Source organism: Carassius auratus, chromosome 14 (genome assembly GCF_003368295.1).
Source record: "Carassius auratus strain Wakin chromosome 14, ASM336829v1, whole genome shotgun sequence".
Classification (NCBI taxonomy): domain Eukaryota; kingdom Metazoa; phylum Chordata; class Actinopteri; order Cypriniformes; family Cyprinidae; genus Carassius; species Carassius auratus.
Genome location: NC_039256.1, coordinates 14572054 through 14593240, shown reverse-complemented (window position 1 = coordinate 14593240; position 21187 = coordinate 14572054). Strand labels below are relative to the sequence as shown.

Here is a 21187-nt window from a genome sequence, read left to right as displayed (position 1 = left end):
TTGTGTTTTCTAAAGGAAATGTAAGTGCTCTTTGTCATTCAGAACTCACTGCCACAATTCTAGAATGTTGTGAGAGGTTGCTATGGCATTGTGTTGCAGTCGCTAAGGTTTCTTGCTTTGTTGCTAGGTAGTTATTTACTGTTCCCAAGTCCAAAATTGTAGGTCTCAATGATACAGCTTGAGTCCTTCCTTCAAAAGCAAACACCCCTAACTTATTGGATTTGCCATGATAGCAACACCATTTTTACTAATACCAAAATAAAAGCTTATTTAAAGAATAATTTACAATAAAATCTTTCATCTTAATCTCTAAAGGAACCTGTTTTACTGTTCTGCAGTTTGAGTTTGAGTTTGCTCACAGTAAAAGGGTGTGTATTGCCATCTAGTGGAAAGAGATGCACATTACAAAAACATTTAATGGCGACACAATACTAAACATACAAGATTGCTGTAAACAAAATCTCCTTTATACTTTATGTGCAAAACTACTTAAGTTCATGTAGGAGTAATCATGTGTAAATGTTCAACTGAGCTGGAAACTCCAGTGTCATAATAACAAAGTGCACGTGTGTCCTCAAACAGCTAACTGCCTGTAATTTGAATTTACTGAGCCGTGCATTGACCTGGCCTACTGTGCTTTTTTGCTGTAAAGTCATGTGTCGCATGTGTCTTGTGTGCATCCGATGGATTTGTAATTGCATGGTAAACTTGAAATGGTTATTGTGTGTCTGGCCTTTCAAACCAGTTACATGCATATGATTCTCACAAAATGATAAATGACAACTGTTTCTGCTTGATTTAATAGCTGTTACTAATTGTGTTTAAGGTCATCTAGATCAAAGATAGAAAGATTTTCCTTGGATATTTCATACTGTTTGCATTTCTTAACAGCATTCCTTGTCATGTTGCCTCACATGCTGGTCATGAGTCCCAGCGTCGTCCCACTGGGATCCAGCTGTTCTTCGGACTGTCCGTTTTTTTCCAGGAACCGACAGTGTCACAGTCCATTACTGCAGGAACATTCATTAAAAAGGGATTGTTCATTGATTCGGAGCATTTTAGATTAATCAAAAGTCAGACGTCAGAGCTTCAAGGGCAGAGGAAAGAATCTCGCAGGAACTCAAAAACTGAAACATGAGCTGGTGAGAAATTGGCTGAGTTTTCATGAGGAATGAGGCAGGTTTGGGTCTTTGGTATATAAACCAAAGACGCCAACAAGAGCTGAAATCGAAAGAGAAAAGGAAGTTGTGAAGGACTTTTCTGAGATAGCAGCACAACAACACTGGACCGTTTGAGAGAAATAAATCTTAGTAAACATGCAGCCCACTGTGGAGGAGTTCGAATCTGAGGATTCTGGTGTTCAAGATGTGGGACCTCAAATCAACGGGCTGGTGGTCCAGATCCTGGAGACAATGTCAGTGCTTCTGTTGCGAATCAGACAGAAGCTTCTGGAAATTTCTATCCTGATCTGTGTGATTCTGCTGGTGTTCTGGGTGGCTTTATTCCTCTATGGCAGTTTCTATTATACCTTTATGCCCACAGCCAATTTCATCACACCTGTCTACTTCTTCTACAGGTGAGGTGTTTACAGGTACCAAGCAGAGTAAGCTGCTTTAAATCATTTTCTTAATCAGGTTTTCTTCTCGCGTCTAAACAAGCTTTCTTGAAAAGCACATTTTTTAAGCATATGCCTAAATTGTTAAATATCTTGTTGGAAACATTAAAATTTGTCTTGTCCCATTCACAAAATCATTATTCATGATTTAAGCATTAACTTCATGAACATTATATACATTAAGCATACAAAAATATATTGTTTCTAAAAGCAGGTCTTTTTTAAATGAATAAATGCTAAATTAATAAATTAATGTTTCAAAAAAGCCAATGTATCAAACTGTGCTCAGTTTATATGCTCAGCTAAGGCCAGTTCATCTAAACTATGCTATCCACATTTTATAATTTAACAGGTTTATATTATCACTGTGTCTCAGCAATTGTCTTATATGTATCTTATTTTTATTGCTATATTAATTTAAATGCGCAGTAGATCTTGGAAAATGCTAACTTTAGCCTGATAGCACTGAAAGTGAACCAAGCGGCAACCTTCTGGTCTCTCACTTGAAACCAACACAGAAGTGACTTAAACTGCAATTCGTTGAATGGCCACTAGAGCCAAAGGGAGTAAGTTCCATGGTTCCCAACCCTGTTCCTGGATGCACCCCAACACTGCACATTTTGCATATCTTCTTCCTCCGACACAACAATTTCAGATCCTGGAATCTCTACTAATGAGCCAATGACCTGAATCAGGTGTGTTTGATTAAGGATACATGTAAAATGTCCAGTGTTGGGGTGCCTCCAGGACCAGGGTTGGGACCACTGCAGAGACTACCCTTGTTAAAATGCCCAACTTCACAGCAGAAGAAAAAAGGTGTTTACAGCTTGGTACAAAAAGTGGTTTTGGTCTATATAGTTAATTTTGCCCTTTGTGGGGGTGTGATTTTTTTTTATAATTCGTCAATTTTAAATTATATCAAGCCTTAAAGTTCATGCATAATTAAGGGTGTGGCCACTTGAGTGACAGATGGATTGCCACTGCTGTCACCACCGTTGTGTAAGGCAGGTTTGGTTTCAGCAACCAGCTCCACCCACGTCCCGCCTTTTTGCCTATTTTCTATTATCTAGGAGTAACGCGCAGCCAAGATGACGGTGGCTCTTCAAAAACAATAGGTTACTTGCATAACCCCAGTTCTCTGACAGCATTATGTGAGGTGTCTCACTATTGGATTCACCCCTTCCATATACTCCTCAAAAGCCCAATTCCATTACGCCAGCCTCAATTGGCTGGCAGACATGACGTTGCGTCAGGGAGCGGCACCCTCCCCTCTTTATAAAAGGGACGATGCAACGTCATTACGGCATTCAAAACAAGCACACCTCTTCCTCGCTTCACAGAGCAAGGAGGTAGTTCTGGTGAGACACCTCACTAAATGCTATCAGAGAACCGGGGGTTATGCAAGTAACATATTGTTCTCTTTCAAGCATACATTTCATGGTCTCACTATGGGATCTCCTAACTCCTGTATTGCCTGTCTCAAAGTCTCCTGCCACCCAAAGAAACTATTATAGGGCTGGTAAAGTCAACACTCAAGATCCAATGCTCAATATGGCATGTGCAAACATTTGAACTGTAACATCCAGTTTATAGAATCTTGCAAATGTGTGCGGTGAGGACCAACTTGCCTCTTCACAGATATCTTATAGCCCATTACATAGATATTCCTTTCATTGAGTGAGCACATAAACCAGATGGAGGCGTAAGACCCTTACTGGAATATGCAAAAGAAATTGCCTCCACTATCCAGTGGGATAAACACAGTTTAGTAATTGGCTTCCTATGTGGCTTTGCCCAAGACACAAACAGCTGATCACTCTCTCTGAACTCTTTAATTCTCTTTGTATACGTGAAGCACACACCAGACCTCAAATATTCAGCCTTTGCTGTTCTGCTAAAGCATAGGTGGTGGTGTGTTATAAGCTCTTACATTTATGCATTTAGCAGACACTTTTATCCAAAGCAACTTACAGTGCATTGAGGCTACACACACACACACACACACACACACACACACACACACACACACACACATATATATATATATATATATATATATATATATATATATATATATATATATATATATATATATATATTAGGGGTGTAACGATACGCGTATTCGTATTGAACCGTTCGGTACAAGGCTTTCGGTGTGCAATATGCATTATGTACCGAACGGATCGTTGGACTAATTAATTATATTTGGGAAATAAAAAAGTGTGTGAAATATAATGTAATGCGTTCAACAAGGTAGTGCAATAACCCAAATGATGTAACAGGCAATGCCCCTGACACCCCTGAAGAAAAAATACCTACCAACTTATGTTTATGTTATGCTACTTGGTCAGGCGCTCGCTCACTCAGTACACGCTGAGTGAGCGAGCAGTTCATGCACGGTACGCAGTGGCCAATGCGTTTAACAGACCAGAAATAGAAGATCCTCCAATAACCAACAGGTCTGGTGTTTGGGTGCACTTTGGATTCCCTGTAAGCTATAATGGTGATGGCAAGAGAGTGGTGGATAAAAAAACAACGGTATGTCGCATCTGATACATGACAATAGGGTACACCAGCGGGAATACAAAAAAACTAAACAAAAAAAAAACACTAGCGGGAATACTTAAAACATGTCAACTCATTTACGCCGACATCACCTTAGTGTGTCAGTATCTGGGAAAAGACGAAAAAAAGGAGAAACATACACACAACAAACTATCCCCGCAGCATTTAGACAGACATTTCCAACTGACTCAAACAGGGCAAAAGACATCACCGTGGGGATTGGTAGGCTACATTTACGTTACATTTACATTATAGTCGCAGATATGAGACCTTACTATTTACCATTCATTCTATCATCACCATTATAGTTTACGGGGAATCCAAAGTGCACCCAAACACCAGACCTGTTGGTTATTGGAGGATCTTCTATTTCTGGTCTGTTAAACGCATTGGCCATTTTGTAAGGAGCCTTCAGCGCTTACTGAGTGAGCGAGCGCATTACTCTGTAGTGGAAAACGCAGGTTTTAAGAACATGCTTAATGTAATTGAGCCCCGTTACAATATTCCTTCACAAGCTCATTTCAGCCAGACCGTAATTCCTGCTTTGCTCCAAAAAACATAAGCCCTATAAAGAACCAATTGAGTAAAAACACACTCAATATAAACAGTTATAGAGTTCCATATAAAAAGTTACATCTTTGTATTTGTTCATAACTACTACAACAATATAACATTTTCAGTTTTTTTTTTTTATAAGGAGCTGTTTTTGTTTTATACAGTATGCTGTATCAGTTCAATGTAAAAAAAAAAAAAAAAAAAAAAAAAAAAACATTGTTAGTTTTAATAAAACATTTTTAAAAAATCAAGGAAATTTATCTGCCAATTTTTTCTTTTTGCTGTATCTAAAACATACCGAACCGTACCGAACCGAACCGTGACACCAGTGTATCGTATTGAACCGAACCGTGAATTTTGTGAACCGTTACACCCCTAATATATATATATATATATATATATATATATATATATATATATATATATATATATATATATATATATATATATATATATATAATTTAAAATTTTACCAGTCTGTGCGTTCACCTGGGAATTGAACCCACAACCTTTTGTGCTGTTAATGCAGTGCTCTACCACTGAGTCACAGTGATACTCTCTTAACTCAAGAGGAATAATAGAATTGACCATCTTGAGCATAAAAGCAGTGTGTGAATTTCCAATAGCCAAAGCTAACAGCAGCACATTTGAAACATCTTAAAAATAATTTTAGGTCAGCCTTGTCCAGTGGCTCAACTGGAGTCAGAAAGCAGAAAGCGCATCAAGCACCAGAACCAGACCCCATGAAGGAGAAATCGGTTTTGAGACACACGCCCTTCATCAACCTGAATAAGAAAGGATGCTGCTCAACAGTATTGTTTTCAAAACCTACATGACAGGCAGATATCATGTCCAGAAACACTATGGTTGAGAACGCTTTGCCCTGATCTATCAGATCCTGCAGAAAACATAGAATAACTTACATTGAACTCTGAATGGGGATTATGTGTCTAGCCGCGCACCAAAGCTCAAACACACCCCATTTACATTCATAGAGTGAGTGAGTGAGTGGACCGGGCCCTATAATTCTGTATACTTCTGATGACACTGTCTGGCAGACCAGCTGCATTCGTAATTTAGCCACTCACTGGCCAGGCCCACATTTCCAGGTGTTCTGGATAAGGATTAAAAATCTTCCCTCGGCCTGTGACGGCAGATTTCTGCGCAGTGGAAGGGACTGTGGCTCTGCATACAGCAATATCATTTTCTGTCCCTCCTCACTCACTCTATGAAGGGCTAGGGATATCAATACTATCCATGCGAACGCATACAGGAGAGTGCGAAGGCCACTCATGCGCCAGTGAGTCTATTCCCAGAGGCACGCTCTGATCCTTCAGAGAGAAGAACAGAGGACATTGAGTATTGTCCTGCGACCCAAAAAGATCCACTGTTGCTCTGCCATATATGCTCCAAATTTGACCGACCACTTCCATGTTCAGCTTCCACTCTCCATAAAGGGGATTTCCCCTGGACAGCAGATCTGCACCCCGGTTCATGATCTCTTGTTAGTGCATCGCCCTCAGTGATAACAAAGGCTCCACAAAAATCTGTTTGAATGCCAACATGTGTAAATGGAGTGATCTGAGACCTCTCTTTCTCTTAATGTAAGCCACAACTGTAGTGTTGTCCGTTCCAACGAGAACTTGATATCCTTTCAGAAAAGTAAGAAAATCCTTCAACATCAGAAAGACGCCAGCATTTCCAAGTAGTTTATGTGACAGTGGCTCAGATGGGGATCCCCAATTCATTGTTCTGCCCTTATGAATTTCCCTCCAGCCGAACAATGATGCATCCATTGCTATGACGTTCCTGGCCTGGACAACGCATAAATATAATATTATAAATATTCTGCCAAAGGGAAAGATTATTAGAGTTGAGGCCATCAGACTTAATAGTATGAGCCATGTGCGAAAATAAACACTTTTCCCTTTCCAAAATTTGGCCAGGAATTTATCTTATTTTGGGACTATCTGAACGAACTGAAGTCTGTAACCGTTCTGTACTGTCCTCAGCATCCAGCGGAACTGTGTGCACACTTGCCAATAGTTTACTTGCAGCGTGTTCTGATAAAGTGTTTTTCAACATTTTTGGGGATATTATGTTTTTTAAAAAATGTTTTGAGGAAACAGTGAAAACTTTTTTTTTACTTTGAGCATTTGTGTGCACCACTTCATCGTCTCTTGTTCTCTACACTGCTCTGCATCCCCTTGCACAACTCTGGTTTCCCCACAGAACATCTGTAAACATCCCTTTTTGCTGAAATCCGAACAACTGAGGGTCAGGGACTAGCGAGGGGGAGGGGGGCTGTGAGTCCCCTTTTTCTTCATCTACATCACCTGGGTAGGATGAGGAGCTGGCTGATCCATCTGAGCTCTTGCGGGTGAATAATGTTTCCTGGGCCAGATGGGTTTCTGCTCTGTTGCGCCACTCTGACCTGCTGCTGCATTCACACATTGTCTCTGTCGCCTAGGAATGCGAAAACTGGGGGGTGGGCGAGCTATAGCCTGCGCAAAGGTCTGCCGAGGAAGAGGAAGGGGTGCAGTCTGCATCTTCCTTGGCATGCAAAACTGCAATGCCTCATTATCCCTTTTCTGCATCAGTATCAGCGCTGAGCCGAAAAGACCCTCTGTGAGCTGAAAATACCTTCTTTAAATGCCGGTGCATCTAAAATGGCTTTTCTCTGTTAGAGAGAATAGCCAAATTAAATCAGCGTCCTCTCTCCTGAATGACCATTGTGGCCATGGCCTTGCCCACAGCCTTAACGCCATGGGCGTAGGTTTAGGGGGGGATGCTAGGTACTAGTCCCTATCAATATTTTGAGATGGCAAATTTGTCCCCACCAGTATTTAGCAAGCACCTTTGAACTGCTATTTGGATCTTTGCACTCACTGCTATTTGGATCGATTCTAATGGCCAGGACGACGACAGTACAAGAAACGCCGTAATTTGATTGGAAGCGGGGTATCTGACAGGCTACACGCGCGGGCTACACGCGTGTCCCCACCAAAGCTGAGACCAAACCTACGCCCATGCTGAACGGCATTTCTCTGAAGACAGAGCTAGAGATCTGTGATGACACAGATTTCTTCCCACTGTGTCTTACCTGGCGTGACAGACACCTTGACTTGTAGCTCCACCTGGTACGCGGAGAGCAGAGAGATGGCGTTCATTGCCTGGAATGAGAGAGCGATTGCTTTGACTGGAAGCGGTCCGCTTTTGATGGCAATGTCAGGTTTGCAGTCGCCATGCGCTTTGGATGCAGATGCACGGCGACTAAAGGCCCTCCTTCTCCACACCCTCCACGTCAAGTGCAGACCCAACCCCCCTCATTATCACTCAGACAGAGCGTTTTGATTGGATGGACATTTATTGGAACATATACAGAATATATAAATACAGATAAATATATTTAAATCACTTAACTTAATGATACCGGGATGTGAAGAGACTTTCAACCAGCATTACAAAAAGTGTTTCTGAAGACAAATTTCCAAAAAATATTTTTATTTTTATTGATTAGTTTATTTAACCTTTAGACAAAATAGAAAAAAAAAGTTTGCATATGTGTTTTTGTTGAGTATTTATTTTAAACATTTAGTGTTGTGTAGTATAATGTGGAGCTCATACTCGAAAAGGATAAAAAAAAACTTTTATTCAGAGGCCTAACTGTGCCCAAAATACGAAAGTTGGTTGAGTTGCTGATATTTATATGGCCAAAAAAGTAAGAGCTTGGTTTAATAGGGGTTATACGATACGTGCTGCATTTTGTCTGATGTAGTCCAGACTGACAGGATTTCTCTTGGATGTTTCCTAACAGCATTCATTCTCATAGCTTGTAATGTAAATCAATGAGATCTTGATAACAGTGAAGCAGACTAACATAGATATGATTTGTCTCTCTATTTATCAACAATGTCTTAGTAAGATCAAGATGCTTAGTTTTATGATCAAAGCTCTGAAGTTTTTAATGTGGAGAAAAAATGTATTGCAACATAATGATGACTGAAGAAATTAACAAATAAAAAATATCCTCAAAAGCCTGATGGATCAAATTTGATATATTGATTATATCATATATGATATACATATTTGATTTATATTTTAACTTGACTTTTTTTTCTTTTCTTTCTTTTTTATGAATAATTAAGTAAATAAGTTGCTCCAGTCCAGTAAGTGTTCATCCTGGAATATTGCTAATAATATAAATGTTGTTCTTATGCTTCATAGCAAAAAGACCTAAAGAAATAGATTTTTAGATTTATACTTAAAGGCCTTTTACAGTTGTGTTCAAAATTATTCAACCCCCTTGACTTGCAAGGCAATTTGCTGTGGAGGACATTTTATGAAATAAATTTAACAAAGGCATCAGTAAAGTATTAGAGAAAGTTTGTTAATACACTTTTGAGTGATTCTGAGAATGGAACATTGATGAATCATGATAAAATTCGAATTGGCTCTTAACATTGATGTTCAAAATCATTATTCAACCCCCTTTGTGCAGAATCTTTTATTCTTTAACATCACCAATAAACGCTGTCTGTAAGTGTTTAGAAGCTTCTGTCACCTCTCTACTACAGTTTGGCCCATTCCACACCTGAAAAAGCTTTCAGATCACTGATAATCTTTGGTTTTCACATTGCCACTGCTTTCTTCAAATTCAACCAGATATTTGAAATGAGAATTAAGCCTTGAGACTGAACAGGTCACTCAAGTACATTCCATGACTGATCCCTGAACCAAGCAGAAGTAGATTTGGATGTGTACTTTGGGATGACCGTCCTGCAGGAAAGTCCATTCATCATCTGCTTCAGTTTTTGCACCAAAGGCATCACAATTCTTGTCAAAATGGCCTGATACTTCAAAGAATCCATGATGTCCTTCATACAGACATGATTTCCACTTCCTGCTACAGTAAAGAAACCCCATAACAGGACTGATCCACCTCCAAGTTTGAGGATGGAGATGGTGTTCTTCTGCTTAGTTTTGTCATTTTTTGCAGTAGACATACCGCTGATCCATGGGTCCAAAAAGTTCCAGTTTGGTCACATCACTCCATATAACATTCCTCCAGAGCTCCACAGGTCCACACAAATGAATTTTATCAAGTTCAAGTTGGCTTTTTGTTCCTCTTGATCAAGAGTAGTATTTATCGATGTGTCTCATCATGAAGGCCATACTTGTCTAGTGTTCTTCTTATACACTGCATTGAAATGGTTTTCCTCCTTTCATCGGGTCATCTTGCAAGTCTTTGGCTGTACATTGCACGTTTTTTCTCAGTTGCTCTGATTAAACATTTTATGATATTGTGCTTTTTCTTCCACACCCTCAAAGGTTTTCTGGTAAAACACACTTTAAGCTAAGAAATAAAGCTGAGAGCTGTGTCTCTAGGAACTTTCAATGTCTTGGAAATCTTCATATAGCCTTAGCCTTTCTAAAGTATTACAATATTTCTTCTCTTTTGCTTTTGTGAGATCTCTGTTGACATTTTTGCTACTCAACTTCAATACATGCATGGGCTAACTGTATGTGTAACGGCTCAAGCTAATTCTGTTTTTAATAGAGTTTCTAAAGGCTTAATTGTGTTTTGAGACTGTTTTATTCCCCACCATGCAAATAAGTGATTTAAAAACAGCAATGTTGAATAGGGGTTGAATAATTATGACATAGCAGTATTATTAAAAAATCTCATAACTCAAATATATTACATTACATATTGACAATATCACTTTTAATATGCCAGTGAACTGTTATAGATGCAAGTTTTATTATATCCTGGATCTTCAGAAAAGCTTGTATTTGTAAAGTACTGTAGTCTCTAGGGGGTTGAATAATTTTGAACACAACTGTACTTGCTAAAATGTATAAACTATTAGCTAAAAAGAGGCATGCTAAATTTTTCTCAGCAATGTTTTGATCATGTTGATAATTCACATGCAGTCGAAATGAGAACAGGCTCAGATTACAGTAATATCACAGAATCAGCCTAGATTCATCAGAGGCTTGACTGTGGTAGCTCTTGATGGTTGTCATCTGCTTGTTCATGTCAAATGTGTTTCTGATCAGCAGGACTGATTGTCTATCTCCTCATCACTCTTTGTGTTCTTTCCCTGTGGCTAATGTCTCTTTACTGAAAAATGGAAAACATCAGGTAATCATCCTTGAACTCTTCCTTGCGTAGTTTCTTAATTTTAACCAAACTTTATTTTAAAGGTCCTTTTATTATTATAAATAATTATTATTATAATTTTTTTTATTATTATCTTTTATTGCTGAACTTAGTCAAAGACTATAGCAGGGACTTTGGTTTAGTATAGTATGTAGAAATGTGTATATTATGTCATAAGTGTTTCAAATACTAGCATTCTACATTGTTCTCTAATGTCACTATGACATATTTATTTTAATTTATGTTCAGTGATGTTAGTAATAAATTTAGTTTGCATCTATCCAGCCTGATCAAATAAATCCGGGGGAAAATTTTGTTAAAAATAAAGGTTGACATCACTTTACTTTGCATACTTTGGTTGCATGCTGCACATATTGTGCAGTCAGAATATATGTGGACAAAGAATATTTGCATACTATGCACAGTGGATATATATGAGTATTTTAGTAGTATATTGTCCTAGTGAAATATAAATACACTAAATACGTTTATTTAACCTTAAGCCAACTACATGCATGTTCTTAATAAAAATATACTGCAATTGAAATTTTAGTATACTAAATTGATATACTTAAAAGTCTGATAAATTGGAACAACCAGTTTTGTAATGCACTTTAATTTTGTGGAAGTAGTGCTGAAGTCAAACTAAAGTTATACTGATGTATATTTGATTGTGCTAAACTGGAAATACGCTTTAAATATCTTTCATTTAAAGAACAATATTATTTTAAATTCATACAATCCTCATCAATGACATTAAAACATATTTTACGCATTATATTACGAAAGTACATTTTGCACAAGTAGTTCTCCAAATAAAGTGTAATGATAATTATTATTTATATCAGCAAGTCTTGAGCAAAATGTCAGTAAATATGTTCATAGATTTGAACTATACATGATGAAATAAATGTATTTTAGATACGTTTTTCTCTTTCCTGCCTACTACAGGTAATGACATACGGTCAGCCTTATCGGATCACACTAGAGCTGGAAATGCCAGAGTCTCCAGCCAACCAGGAGCTGGGAATGTTCCTAGTAAAAATGAATCCCTATTCTAAAGCTGGTCCGATTGTTGACAGATCGGCACGTTCTGTAAGTATGCAAACCAGGAGCCATGTACACAGACAAAAAAAACAACCTTTTTACGTTTATTGTGTACAGCAAATATTTTCTTCTTGATAGATTACACTCAGTATCTAAAATGTGAATTATCCAACCAGTCAAATTCATTTAATGCTTAAAAGGAATTTTTCACACAGAAATGACATTTCTATAAGCATTAACATGATTCATGTCAAATGGCTTCAACAGACTTTGAATATAGCACACTTCAAGTCATTTTATGGTGCTTTTCCATAACAGAATTTAAATTTTCACATGACATTTCCTATTAAGTAACTGTTTCAAAATGTAGGTTCATCAGGGCGAGCCTTGTTATCTTTCTTCGTTTTCACAATGCATCTATGGTAAGATGTCAGATCGACTCCCATTCTCTCTCTCTCTGTTTGTGTCTCAGGCAATGCTCCATTATCGCTCCTCTCTTCTTCAGGCTCTGGGCACAGTGGCCTTCTCCCCCTTGCTGTTAACAGGAGCGTCGGAGCAGAAGCAGTCAGTCATGGTGGAGCTGTACTCTGAATTCAAAGATGATTCTGTGAGTCATGGAGTCCTAGCAACCACATAGAAACTCTACAAAACTTAGAATACCTTTAGCAGCTTATGTACAGTATATGGGAAGTGGAACTAGATTTTAGAGCTCATTTAGTATATTTTTGACTCTCTCTTTTCTCTGTTCAGTACAACCCCATTGTTGGAGCCATCATTGAGATCCATTCCCAGCGTATTCAGATCTACAGAGCTCATCTCTACATCTTTGCTCACTTTACAGGCATCAGGTGTGTATATTCCTGTCTTTTTGCTGGGTTACTTAAAAAGTCCTCACATTTTTACATTTATTGTTAATTTAAATAATGTGCTCTGTGTTTGAGATCAGCCCAACATTTGTCTCGTCAAACAGATGATGAGGTCTTTATGAATCTGTCTGATCTTCATAGGTACCTGCTGTATCACTTCCCCCTGATCTCAGCGCTCATCGGGGTGATGAGTAACTTTACTTTCCTCAGTTTGATCATCCTTCTCAGCTTCCTGCAGTTTAATCTGGGTGGTCGCAGGACTCGTGGAAAGGTACGCTTCTCTAAAATTGAGCATTTAATGTTCAGTTATACAAGACACTGGCCAAGAGCATACTCTACAAAAGTATGCAAACGTAGATGTGAATGCGTGTAAATATGTAATGCGTTTGTAATTAATGAGGCTTTTCAAACCTTAGTACTCAAGGGAGAACAAATGTATGAAAGCTTGTTTTTGCAATAAAAAAAAAAAGATGTTCATGACATTTTTCTCACAATTCAGACTTTTTTCGTATAAACTCGGTACTCCAAAATTGTAATCCATAAATCTGTGGGCTACAAATCATAAAAACTTGCAATTACACTTTTAATCTTGTATACAGTATGTTATGGGCATTCTAGCCTTGAAATAGTGACTTTGTGTTTCTTCTGCGAATGTCTTTGTTAACAACATTTTTCATACAGTGTTTTCATTGATTCAGGCTGTAATGCAACAAGAGGAAAATAATGAACCAGATGATGTAAATGATCAGTCTGAACCACAGGATGAAGGAAAGGCACCAGGTGAAGTCTGGTTTAATCACTGAAATTTTCACTGCATTGATCATATTTCTTTATACAGCCACTATAATACATTTGTTGGATTTCCCCCATTATTATAGAACGTTTCGATGACATAGGGTGTAAATCAGTGGAGGCGGAAGAATCCATTCCAGACGTGGGGGTGGAGGAGAGTGAGGATGACTCCATAGAACTTGCTGAAGATGAACCCACCTGTGAAGCTGGGGATGGAGAAATGATTTTGAGGCACAGGAATTTGTCCCAGAGCATGTTACAGTCATCTCAAGTGTTAACAGACACCACAGATAAAACTTATCAAAACAGTGTTGGTGTCTGTTCAAGCTGCTAGAGAGCGAATGGAGCTGTCTTTTAAATGAGGGTAAAGGTTATGAAAAGCAAAGGCCACCCACTGGATTTCATAGATTTGGTAACAATGTCCTTTTTAAAAAAATTTGGACTTGATGCTAGCCCTAATCTCTTGTATCATTATTGTAGACAACCACAAGTATTCAGTATATTAACCATTTATTGTCTACCAAATGTTGAGATAAAACTGACCCTTCTAGACATATCCTTTGTTGTTCTTCTTATTATTATATTCCACAATGAAAACAGTGACACTGTGCCAATAAATAACCAAAGGGGGAGAATGTCATTTGTTTGTGGTTTTTGTCTGGAAAATAACATTAATTTGCATTCATTTACATGTATTCCACTTTTAAAAATGCTGAGAAAATTATAGAAATATCAATAGGATATTACTTTACTGAAATCTATTTATGGACATTTATAATCATAACTTTAACATGATATATTTTATATCTGAAAAACAGAATAAGTAAAGTTGTAAAATATGTCAATATTGGCTGTATTAATATGCATAATATTGTATTTTTATGCTAATTTTATAAATACATAATTGTAGAGAGACTCTAATATGGCTCAGAATTAAATGGCAATTTGTGGCAAGATGTATAGCCACCGAAAAACAAGTGATTATTATTTTTATTATCTAAATCTATAGTTTACTGTAAATGGTATCACGAGTAAAGGTTCAATTCCTGTGAAATCTGTATGCTGATTAAATAAAAATTTCCACATGGAAACACATGCTGTATATGGACCATTTGTCAGAGTATGAGCTGCTCTCACATTAGAGAGAGTGTGGGCCAGCCGTCGGCCCAACCTCAAAAAAGCTCATTGTCAGATATGTTGTGGAAAACCATGATGTCACATTATGCAAAGCACTGCTGGAAAACGCTGACAGCAAGACTTTAAACTGGTGTCAAGTCTTTAGCTGGTTTAGCTGAACTACTGGTGGGTTCAGTTTAACACACAGGAGTGATGAAAGATTGGCGACTCAGGTACGTGGGAGTACATGCTTTTTCCCCCTACAAGTATTGTTTTGAACTTTGTGCCATTTAGCATATGTGGGCTATTTCCTGGACAAGATAATGTTTGTTTTTTTATCGATTTCTATAGGAAATCACAAGTGACGGCAATATTTTTTACACCAAGGCTTTGTATATGTCAAGGAAATTCCCTACATAATGTGCCTCTTTAAATAACAATATTATTAAGATATTGAATATTGTATTATGTTATTAAGATATCATCGGTCTATTCATCTGTCATCTTTAGGTATGGTTTATCAAATTTTGTTTATCCCATCAGATTATTTTCTGGAGCTCAAAATAACAAAACAGGAGTTTTGTCCATTTTCTGATGAAAATTTCCCTTCAAGCAGCTTCATGAAATACTTGGATTCTCCTCCAGAAAGAATGAGCACATTGACAGAAAAGAGAAGCAATGGAAGTGATGGGGAGACAATGAGAGATGCCATAGAAGAAAGGATTTTTGATTTCTCACCATCCTCAATCAAGAAAACTGGCTTCAGAGCCAGACCTAAACTGGCTTCTGCTCATGCCGTCCTTTCATCCAAGCTTGAAGATCCAGCAGAAATGCAGACAAATGCAGATGAGGAAGCGGAGGATATGAAACCAGAACATCTGAAGCGCAATTGCATGGATCCTCTACAGATACCTACAGGAGAAACGACCAAGAACAAAGACATAGAAGAGCAGAAAGTGAAAGAGAGTATGACGGCAAGTGAAAATCTTGTTGAAGAGGGTTCAAAAGTGGCAATGAATGCGGCAACAAAGAAAAGCCTGTGGAAAAGCAAGATCGAACTGAGGGAAAGACTGGGAGGAAGTCTGGAGAGTATCGATGAGAGTAATGAGGGAGATTTTAGCAACAAACGACTGCACAGGAAGAAGAGTTGGGGTTCCAGACAGAGAAACACACAAACGCTTGGGTCATCACGGGATGGAGAACATTTCGTGGAGAAAAGTATGGCGAAAGATGGTGAGGAAGAATTAGTTCCCCACCCTATTCTCTCTCGGGTTCTCTTTCACTCCTCAGCTTCGTCCTCTTCTTCCTTCAACTCCTCAGCAGAAAGTGATGAGGTTTTCAGTGAAAATGAGGACACTGTTGCCAGGAGGCAGACCATGAAGAAGGTGAGTATAATTTTGGGAAGGCTTAGAAAACACAAAGCAGTTTATCTAGATTCTGCAGAATCTCTCAGGAGCAGTGAACTGACGTCAGGTTCAGTCTGATCTGTGGACTAACTGAAATGTTCTGTATTTTTTCGGTGCACTGAAATGTATCAGACAATTTGCATGATTCTCAAAGTGGACCCATAGCACTGCGTATTTGAATAAGCTATTTGCATAGTACTGTAGACCGAGATAGGGTCAGAGTAGCGTGTCACAGTCACATTTCCAATATTCCCAAAACAAATTCAACTTATCTTCAAATTTTATACTTGATAAACATGCAATATACAGTACCCCATAATAGACCAGCAGTAGGCAATGTCTTTGGGTCTGAACAGTTTCACAATGGGTAGAGTATAACTGTAAAGCAAGCTATTTTATGAACCAATTTGGAAAATGAAACCCCAAAAAATAGTTTTAAGGTACTGTTAGATCTCTGCCCCTAAATGACTCCCATTTCTTTCCCAGTGTCGATCTTGGAGAACGTTTTTGACCATAATGCAGTGGTCCAAATGTACACAAACCTCATGGATCCAGCTTGCAGGACACGAAGGTACTCAGGATTTTGACCCTGACCATACCTACACTTTCTATCAAAATCCATTAGGTTATAGGTGTAAAATAGGTTTGAGCATTCCTTTTGTCTCTGCCTGGTCCAAAACCATTATTCTGAAGAGAGAAAATGAGTTTTGTATGTTCTGTCTAGGTAACGTGAGGCTGAGTGAGGGCGGTGAGGTGCTGAAGAGGTTTTGTGAGGTGGAGGCCATCTGTCTACAGGCCCTCATGTCTGACGCTCTCTATCAGTTTGTGCCTCATTATTTCGGGCCCATCAGTCAGGATGGAGAGCGATACATCCGACTAAAAGATCTGCTTAGCGGGCTCAAAAATCCTGTCATCATGGACTGCAAAATGGGTGTCCGGTAGGAAGGAATGAACCCTTACTTCAAATACTGATTAATTTTGTACTTAAGATATTTAGTTTAGATTTTATTTGTTCTCTTAAGCCATAGTGCTTACAGTAGCTGAGAATCTCAAAATGAGAGACAATACTTTAAAATAATGTAATTTGTGGGTAGGTTTTATAAAATCATGATGCATTTGCCTGCAAGACAGAATATTAGTATTACACAAATTTTTACAAAACAAATCGTTACAAAGCAACTTTACAGAAAATTATGTTTCTACAATATTTAGTAGTAGCTAGCATACAGAGTTCTACTGTCTATTACACAAGTAATAGTTTGCTACTCTATGCTTCATTGACCTTTATAAATGTACAATATTTGAACAATGCAGTACCATCTGAACTTATGGCATCACTTGCAGGACATACCAAGAGGAAGAGATCATTAAGGCCAGGACCAATGCCAGTGTACGCGCTGATATGTATCAAAAGATGATGAAAATAGATCCGGAAGCTCCCACTGCAGAAGAACACGCACAGAAAGGTGTGACGAAGCTGCGTTACCTGCAGTGGAGGGATGACAGCAGTTCCACCTCCTCACTGGGATTCCGCATAGAAGGCATAGTGGTACGAAACATGAGGCTAAAGGCCTGATCACAATGATAACTATAACCAGGGAATGATTTGTCGGTGGTTCCTGCCTTCTGGTCTATGCATCCCTGCCTCTGCTGAATTATTTTTATCCCTGGTGGGGATAAAATAATCTCGCAAACCCGCTGTGATTGATGTCCCGATCTGAATCAAATGATTCGAGACACTTGGTTTTAAGTCCTGACCTGAATCAAATGTTACGCAATACAATTGGTATGAAAGCCCATTTCCACCACTAAATATAAAACAAAACATGGTAATGGTTTAACTGATTTGGAGTTTCAAAAAGCTCCATTGTGTTCTTTGCTCACTTTCTCTATATAATTTATTTCTATGTTTGAACAATCGTGGAAATTAAATCATTACAATTAATAGGCCTAACATACAATGTTTTTATTAAACTGTGATCACATTAAAATACAGTTTCTGTCATATCAAAAACTTTTCATAAAACGTTTTCAAAAGCACCCCCCCCCCCCACACACACACACAAATCACACCCTGGCTATAACGATAATATAAGCATGTGCTGCATTTCTCTTGTCTGCTGCTTTAAATGCTCAAGATCTTTAAAGCAGGATTAATTCTGATTGGCTGTCAATGCTTTGCCTAGGTCATTGATCAGCCAGAAATTAATGTTCTGGAGGTGATTGCAACAATTTTGCATTTTCATTATTTTTGTGCAGTGGACTCTGTTATTCTTTTCCATTTAAAACAGTTGTTAAAACTATATCATTATAGTCATTGTCTTTAGTGTGAGTGGACATTTATATTGATTTTTGACTTCTGTTACATTTTTTTTTCCAGATGGGGAACGGTAAAGTATTAAGAGACTTTTACAAGACATGCACAGAAGCTCAAATAACAGAAACACTGTTAAACTTCACCAGGAGGCAGGTTCACATTCTAGTGAGTGCACACCATTTCATACTTAAAGGCCCGGTTTCACAAAAAGGGATTAGCTTAAAAGGTTAGTTCACTATAAAATTAAAATTAGGCTTGACCCTGAAGTCATCCTAGGTGTATATGACTTTTATAGGAATCCAGTAGGAGTTATTTTTTAAATAGTCTTTGATCTTTTAAACTGTTTGATGCCACTCAATGGGTGTTGTGTTGCATTCCTTCAGTCCAAGAGAAGTTTAATAAAAAGCACATCCATCAAAAAAGGTGCGAGTGCAAGCTAGATTCAAGTATATACTATGTTGTGATTATGGATATTTTCCTTTCAAAAATGCATCGACTTGCTACAGATTTAGCTCTCCCCCGGGAGTCGTGTGAGACATTTTTTTTTAAATGGATACCATTTTAATTAAACTGCTCTTGGACTGATGCAGTGCAACGCCCGCTGAGTGGCATCAATCAGCTTGAAAGATCAAAGACAATTTTTCAAATAACTCAGATTGGATTCATCTGAAAAAAGAAAGTCATATACACCTAGGATGACTTCAAGGTGAGTTATTTACGGCCTAATTTTCATTTTTGGTTGAACTAACACTTTAAGCCAGGACTAGACCTTAGTTAAATTTTGATATTTAAGGAACATTTACAAAAATTACTTAGAAGAAAACATTACAGGTATGCATCTTGACACAGAACAATGACAGTTATTTCTTAGTTGATAAAATTAAACCCACTCAGCCCATGTATGCACATCTTGTTTTACCCAATATGTGACTTTTATTGTTAAAAGTAAATTTGGTCTTGAATGGGGATTCTTGTTGACTTTAAACAGTTTAAGCATGCTTATATGATTATTTTTCTACACAAAATATGCCTGGTTGACAATATAATTTGAATATAGTAGTCAAAATTTGAAGTAGATCAAAAAAGTTCAAAGTTGTCCTAAAACAAGGACGCATTTTGGTTTTAGGACAACTTTTTACTTTTTTGATCTACTTCAAATGTTGACTACTATCAAAATAAAATCAATTACAGTACATCTCAAATACATCAAAATATCCTCAATTTATCACTTTGTGTATCTCAGGAGGCATATGAATCCAGATTACAGGCACTGAATGAAGCCCTCAAGGAGTCAAGCTTTTTCAACAGACATGAGGTTAGTGTGAAACTTTAAACTTGTCACCATTATCTGAGAATTGCCATTTTGAGCTGAATTAACATCATCTCAATTTCTCACAGATCATAGGCAGCTCTTTACTTTTTGTCCACGACTGCAGCAGCAAAGCAAACATATGGATGATCGATTTTGGAAAGACCATCCCAACCCCAGTGGATGTCCAGCTAAGGCATGATGTTCCATGGGTGGAGGGAAACAGGGAGGATGGGTACCTCATCGGACTGACCTCTCTCATCACTTTGCTGGGTGAAGCCATCAAGCAAGCAGGGCAGCAAAGCTGAGAGTGACCTCATATACTTTAGCATATACAGATGATTTCATGTTGGATCTATCAATAGACGACCGAACAGTCTTTGGGTCACTACACAGCTTTACAGGTCTATGAAGCTTTACTGTTAACAGTATTAATTAAGCACTTGTGTTGCTATTGTTCTTCAATTCTCAAAATGGAAAGGTTCTTGTAAATCACCAGTTTTTTTTTTTTTGCATATAAAAGTTTGTCTATTAAATATTTGATACCATAAAAGTATTGTATGTGTATTCTTTCTGTTAAGATACCCAGTTAATGATCATCCAAAGGGACAGTTCACCCAAAAATGTAAATTATATAATAATTTACTCACCCTCAAGTTATTCCAAACCTGTATGAGTATCTTTCTTCTGTTGAACGCAAATTAAGATATTTTGGAGAATGTTGGTAACTAATGATTGACGGTAGCCACTGACATGCAAATATTTTTTCAAACTGTTTGGTTACCAACATTCTTCAAAATATCTTTCCCTTATTAAGCATCAGCCTATTGCACATATTATGCTACAGACATGAATGATATCTCAAATTTTGTAGCTTCTTTGAGGGAGAGGAGTTATTTTATAAGCAATTGCACTGATTTTCACTTAGCAGAATACAACATAAATTTGCTTTGCACTGTGCTTATTAAAGATAAAGATATTTTGAACAATGTTGGTAACCAAACAGTTGGGGAAAAAATACTATGAAAGTCAATGGCGTCAACTCTTAGTTACCAACATTCTTCAAAATATCTTCATTTGCACACCAATCCATACCTAGTGACCAGGGTAGCATTTACTCCTGGAAGTAGGCTCTTTTGACTTGGATAAGTTGGCAAGCACCTACAACACACTACTACATAGCAAGGAACTAAAAAATTCAAAACACATTAGAAACTATGGCAAAGCCCTAGAAACTTGCCACAACACAAATCACATTTTCTTTCAAAAGTCTAAAAAAGTAGTTTTAAAATGGACCGACTTTCAAATGTCAGTTCTCAAAAAAAAAAAAGGCAAATTATTAACCCAGCTGAATAAATTATACATATACATAATGTACAATACATAATGTACATTTAAACAAATCTGATTTATAGAAAGGTAAGTTAGAACGT

General features: G+C 37.7%; 2 protein-coding genes across 4 annotated transcripts; both read left to right on the top strand.

Annotated features, from left to right (window-relative positions):
- Positions 1-960: 960 nt before the first annotated feature.
- LOC113113763 (seipin-like) lies at positions 961-14246 on the top strand. Of its 2 annotated transcripts, none has more exons than XM_026280236.1 (8): positions 961-1576; positions 10799-10883; positions 11853-11996; positions 12421-12555; positions 12699-12796; positions 12956-13085; positions 13513-13594; positions 13693-14246. In XM_026280236.1, exons 1-8 carry the CDS (start codon positions 1317-1319, stop codon positions 13938-13940), a joined length of 1182 nt encoding a protein of 393 aa, XP_026136021.1. In that variant the 5' UTR covers positions 961-1316; the 3' UTR covers positions 13941-14246. The 2 variants fall into 2 exon arrangements, with proteins under 2 accessions (XP_026136021.1, XP_026136022.1); XM_026280237.1 differs by having other exon boundaries at positions 1317-1576; positions 10802-10883.
- Positions 14247-14855: 609 nt separating this feature from the next.
- LOC113113762 (inositol-trisphosphate 3-kinase B) lies at positions 14856-20295 on the top strand. Of its 2 annotated transcripts, XM_026280235.1 has the most exons (8): positions 14856-14955; positions 15266-16107; positions 16615-16699; positions 16853-17066; positions 17473-17677; positions 18509-18610; positions 19689-19760; positions 19844-20295. In XM_026280235.1, the coding sequence occupies exons 2-8, from the start codon at positions 15343-15345 to the stop codon at positions 20060-20062; spliced, it is 1662 nt and encodes a 553-aa protein (XP_026136020.1). In that variant the 5' UTR covers positions 14856-14955; positions 15266-15342; the 3' UTR covers positions 20063-20295. The 2 variants fall into 2 exon arrangements, with proteins under 2 accessions (XP_026136020.1, XP_026136019.1); XM_026280234.1 differs by lacking the exon at positions 14856-14955 and having other exon boundaries at positions 14972-16107.
- Positions 20296-21187: the final 892 nt, after the last annotated feature.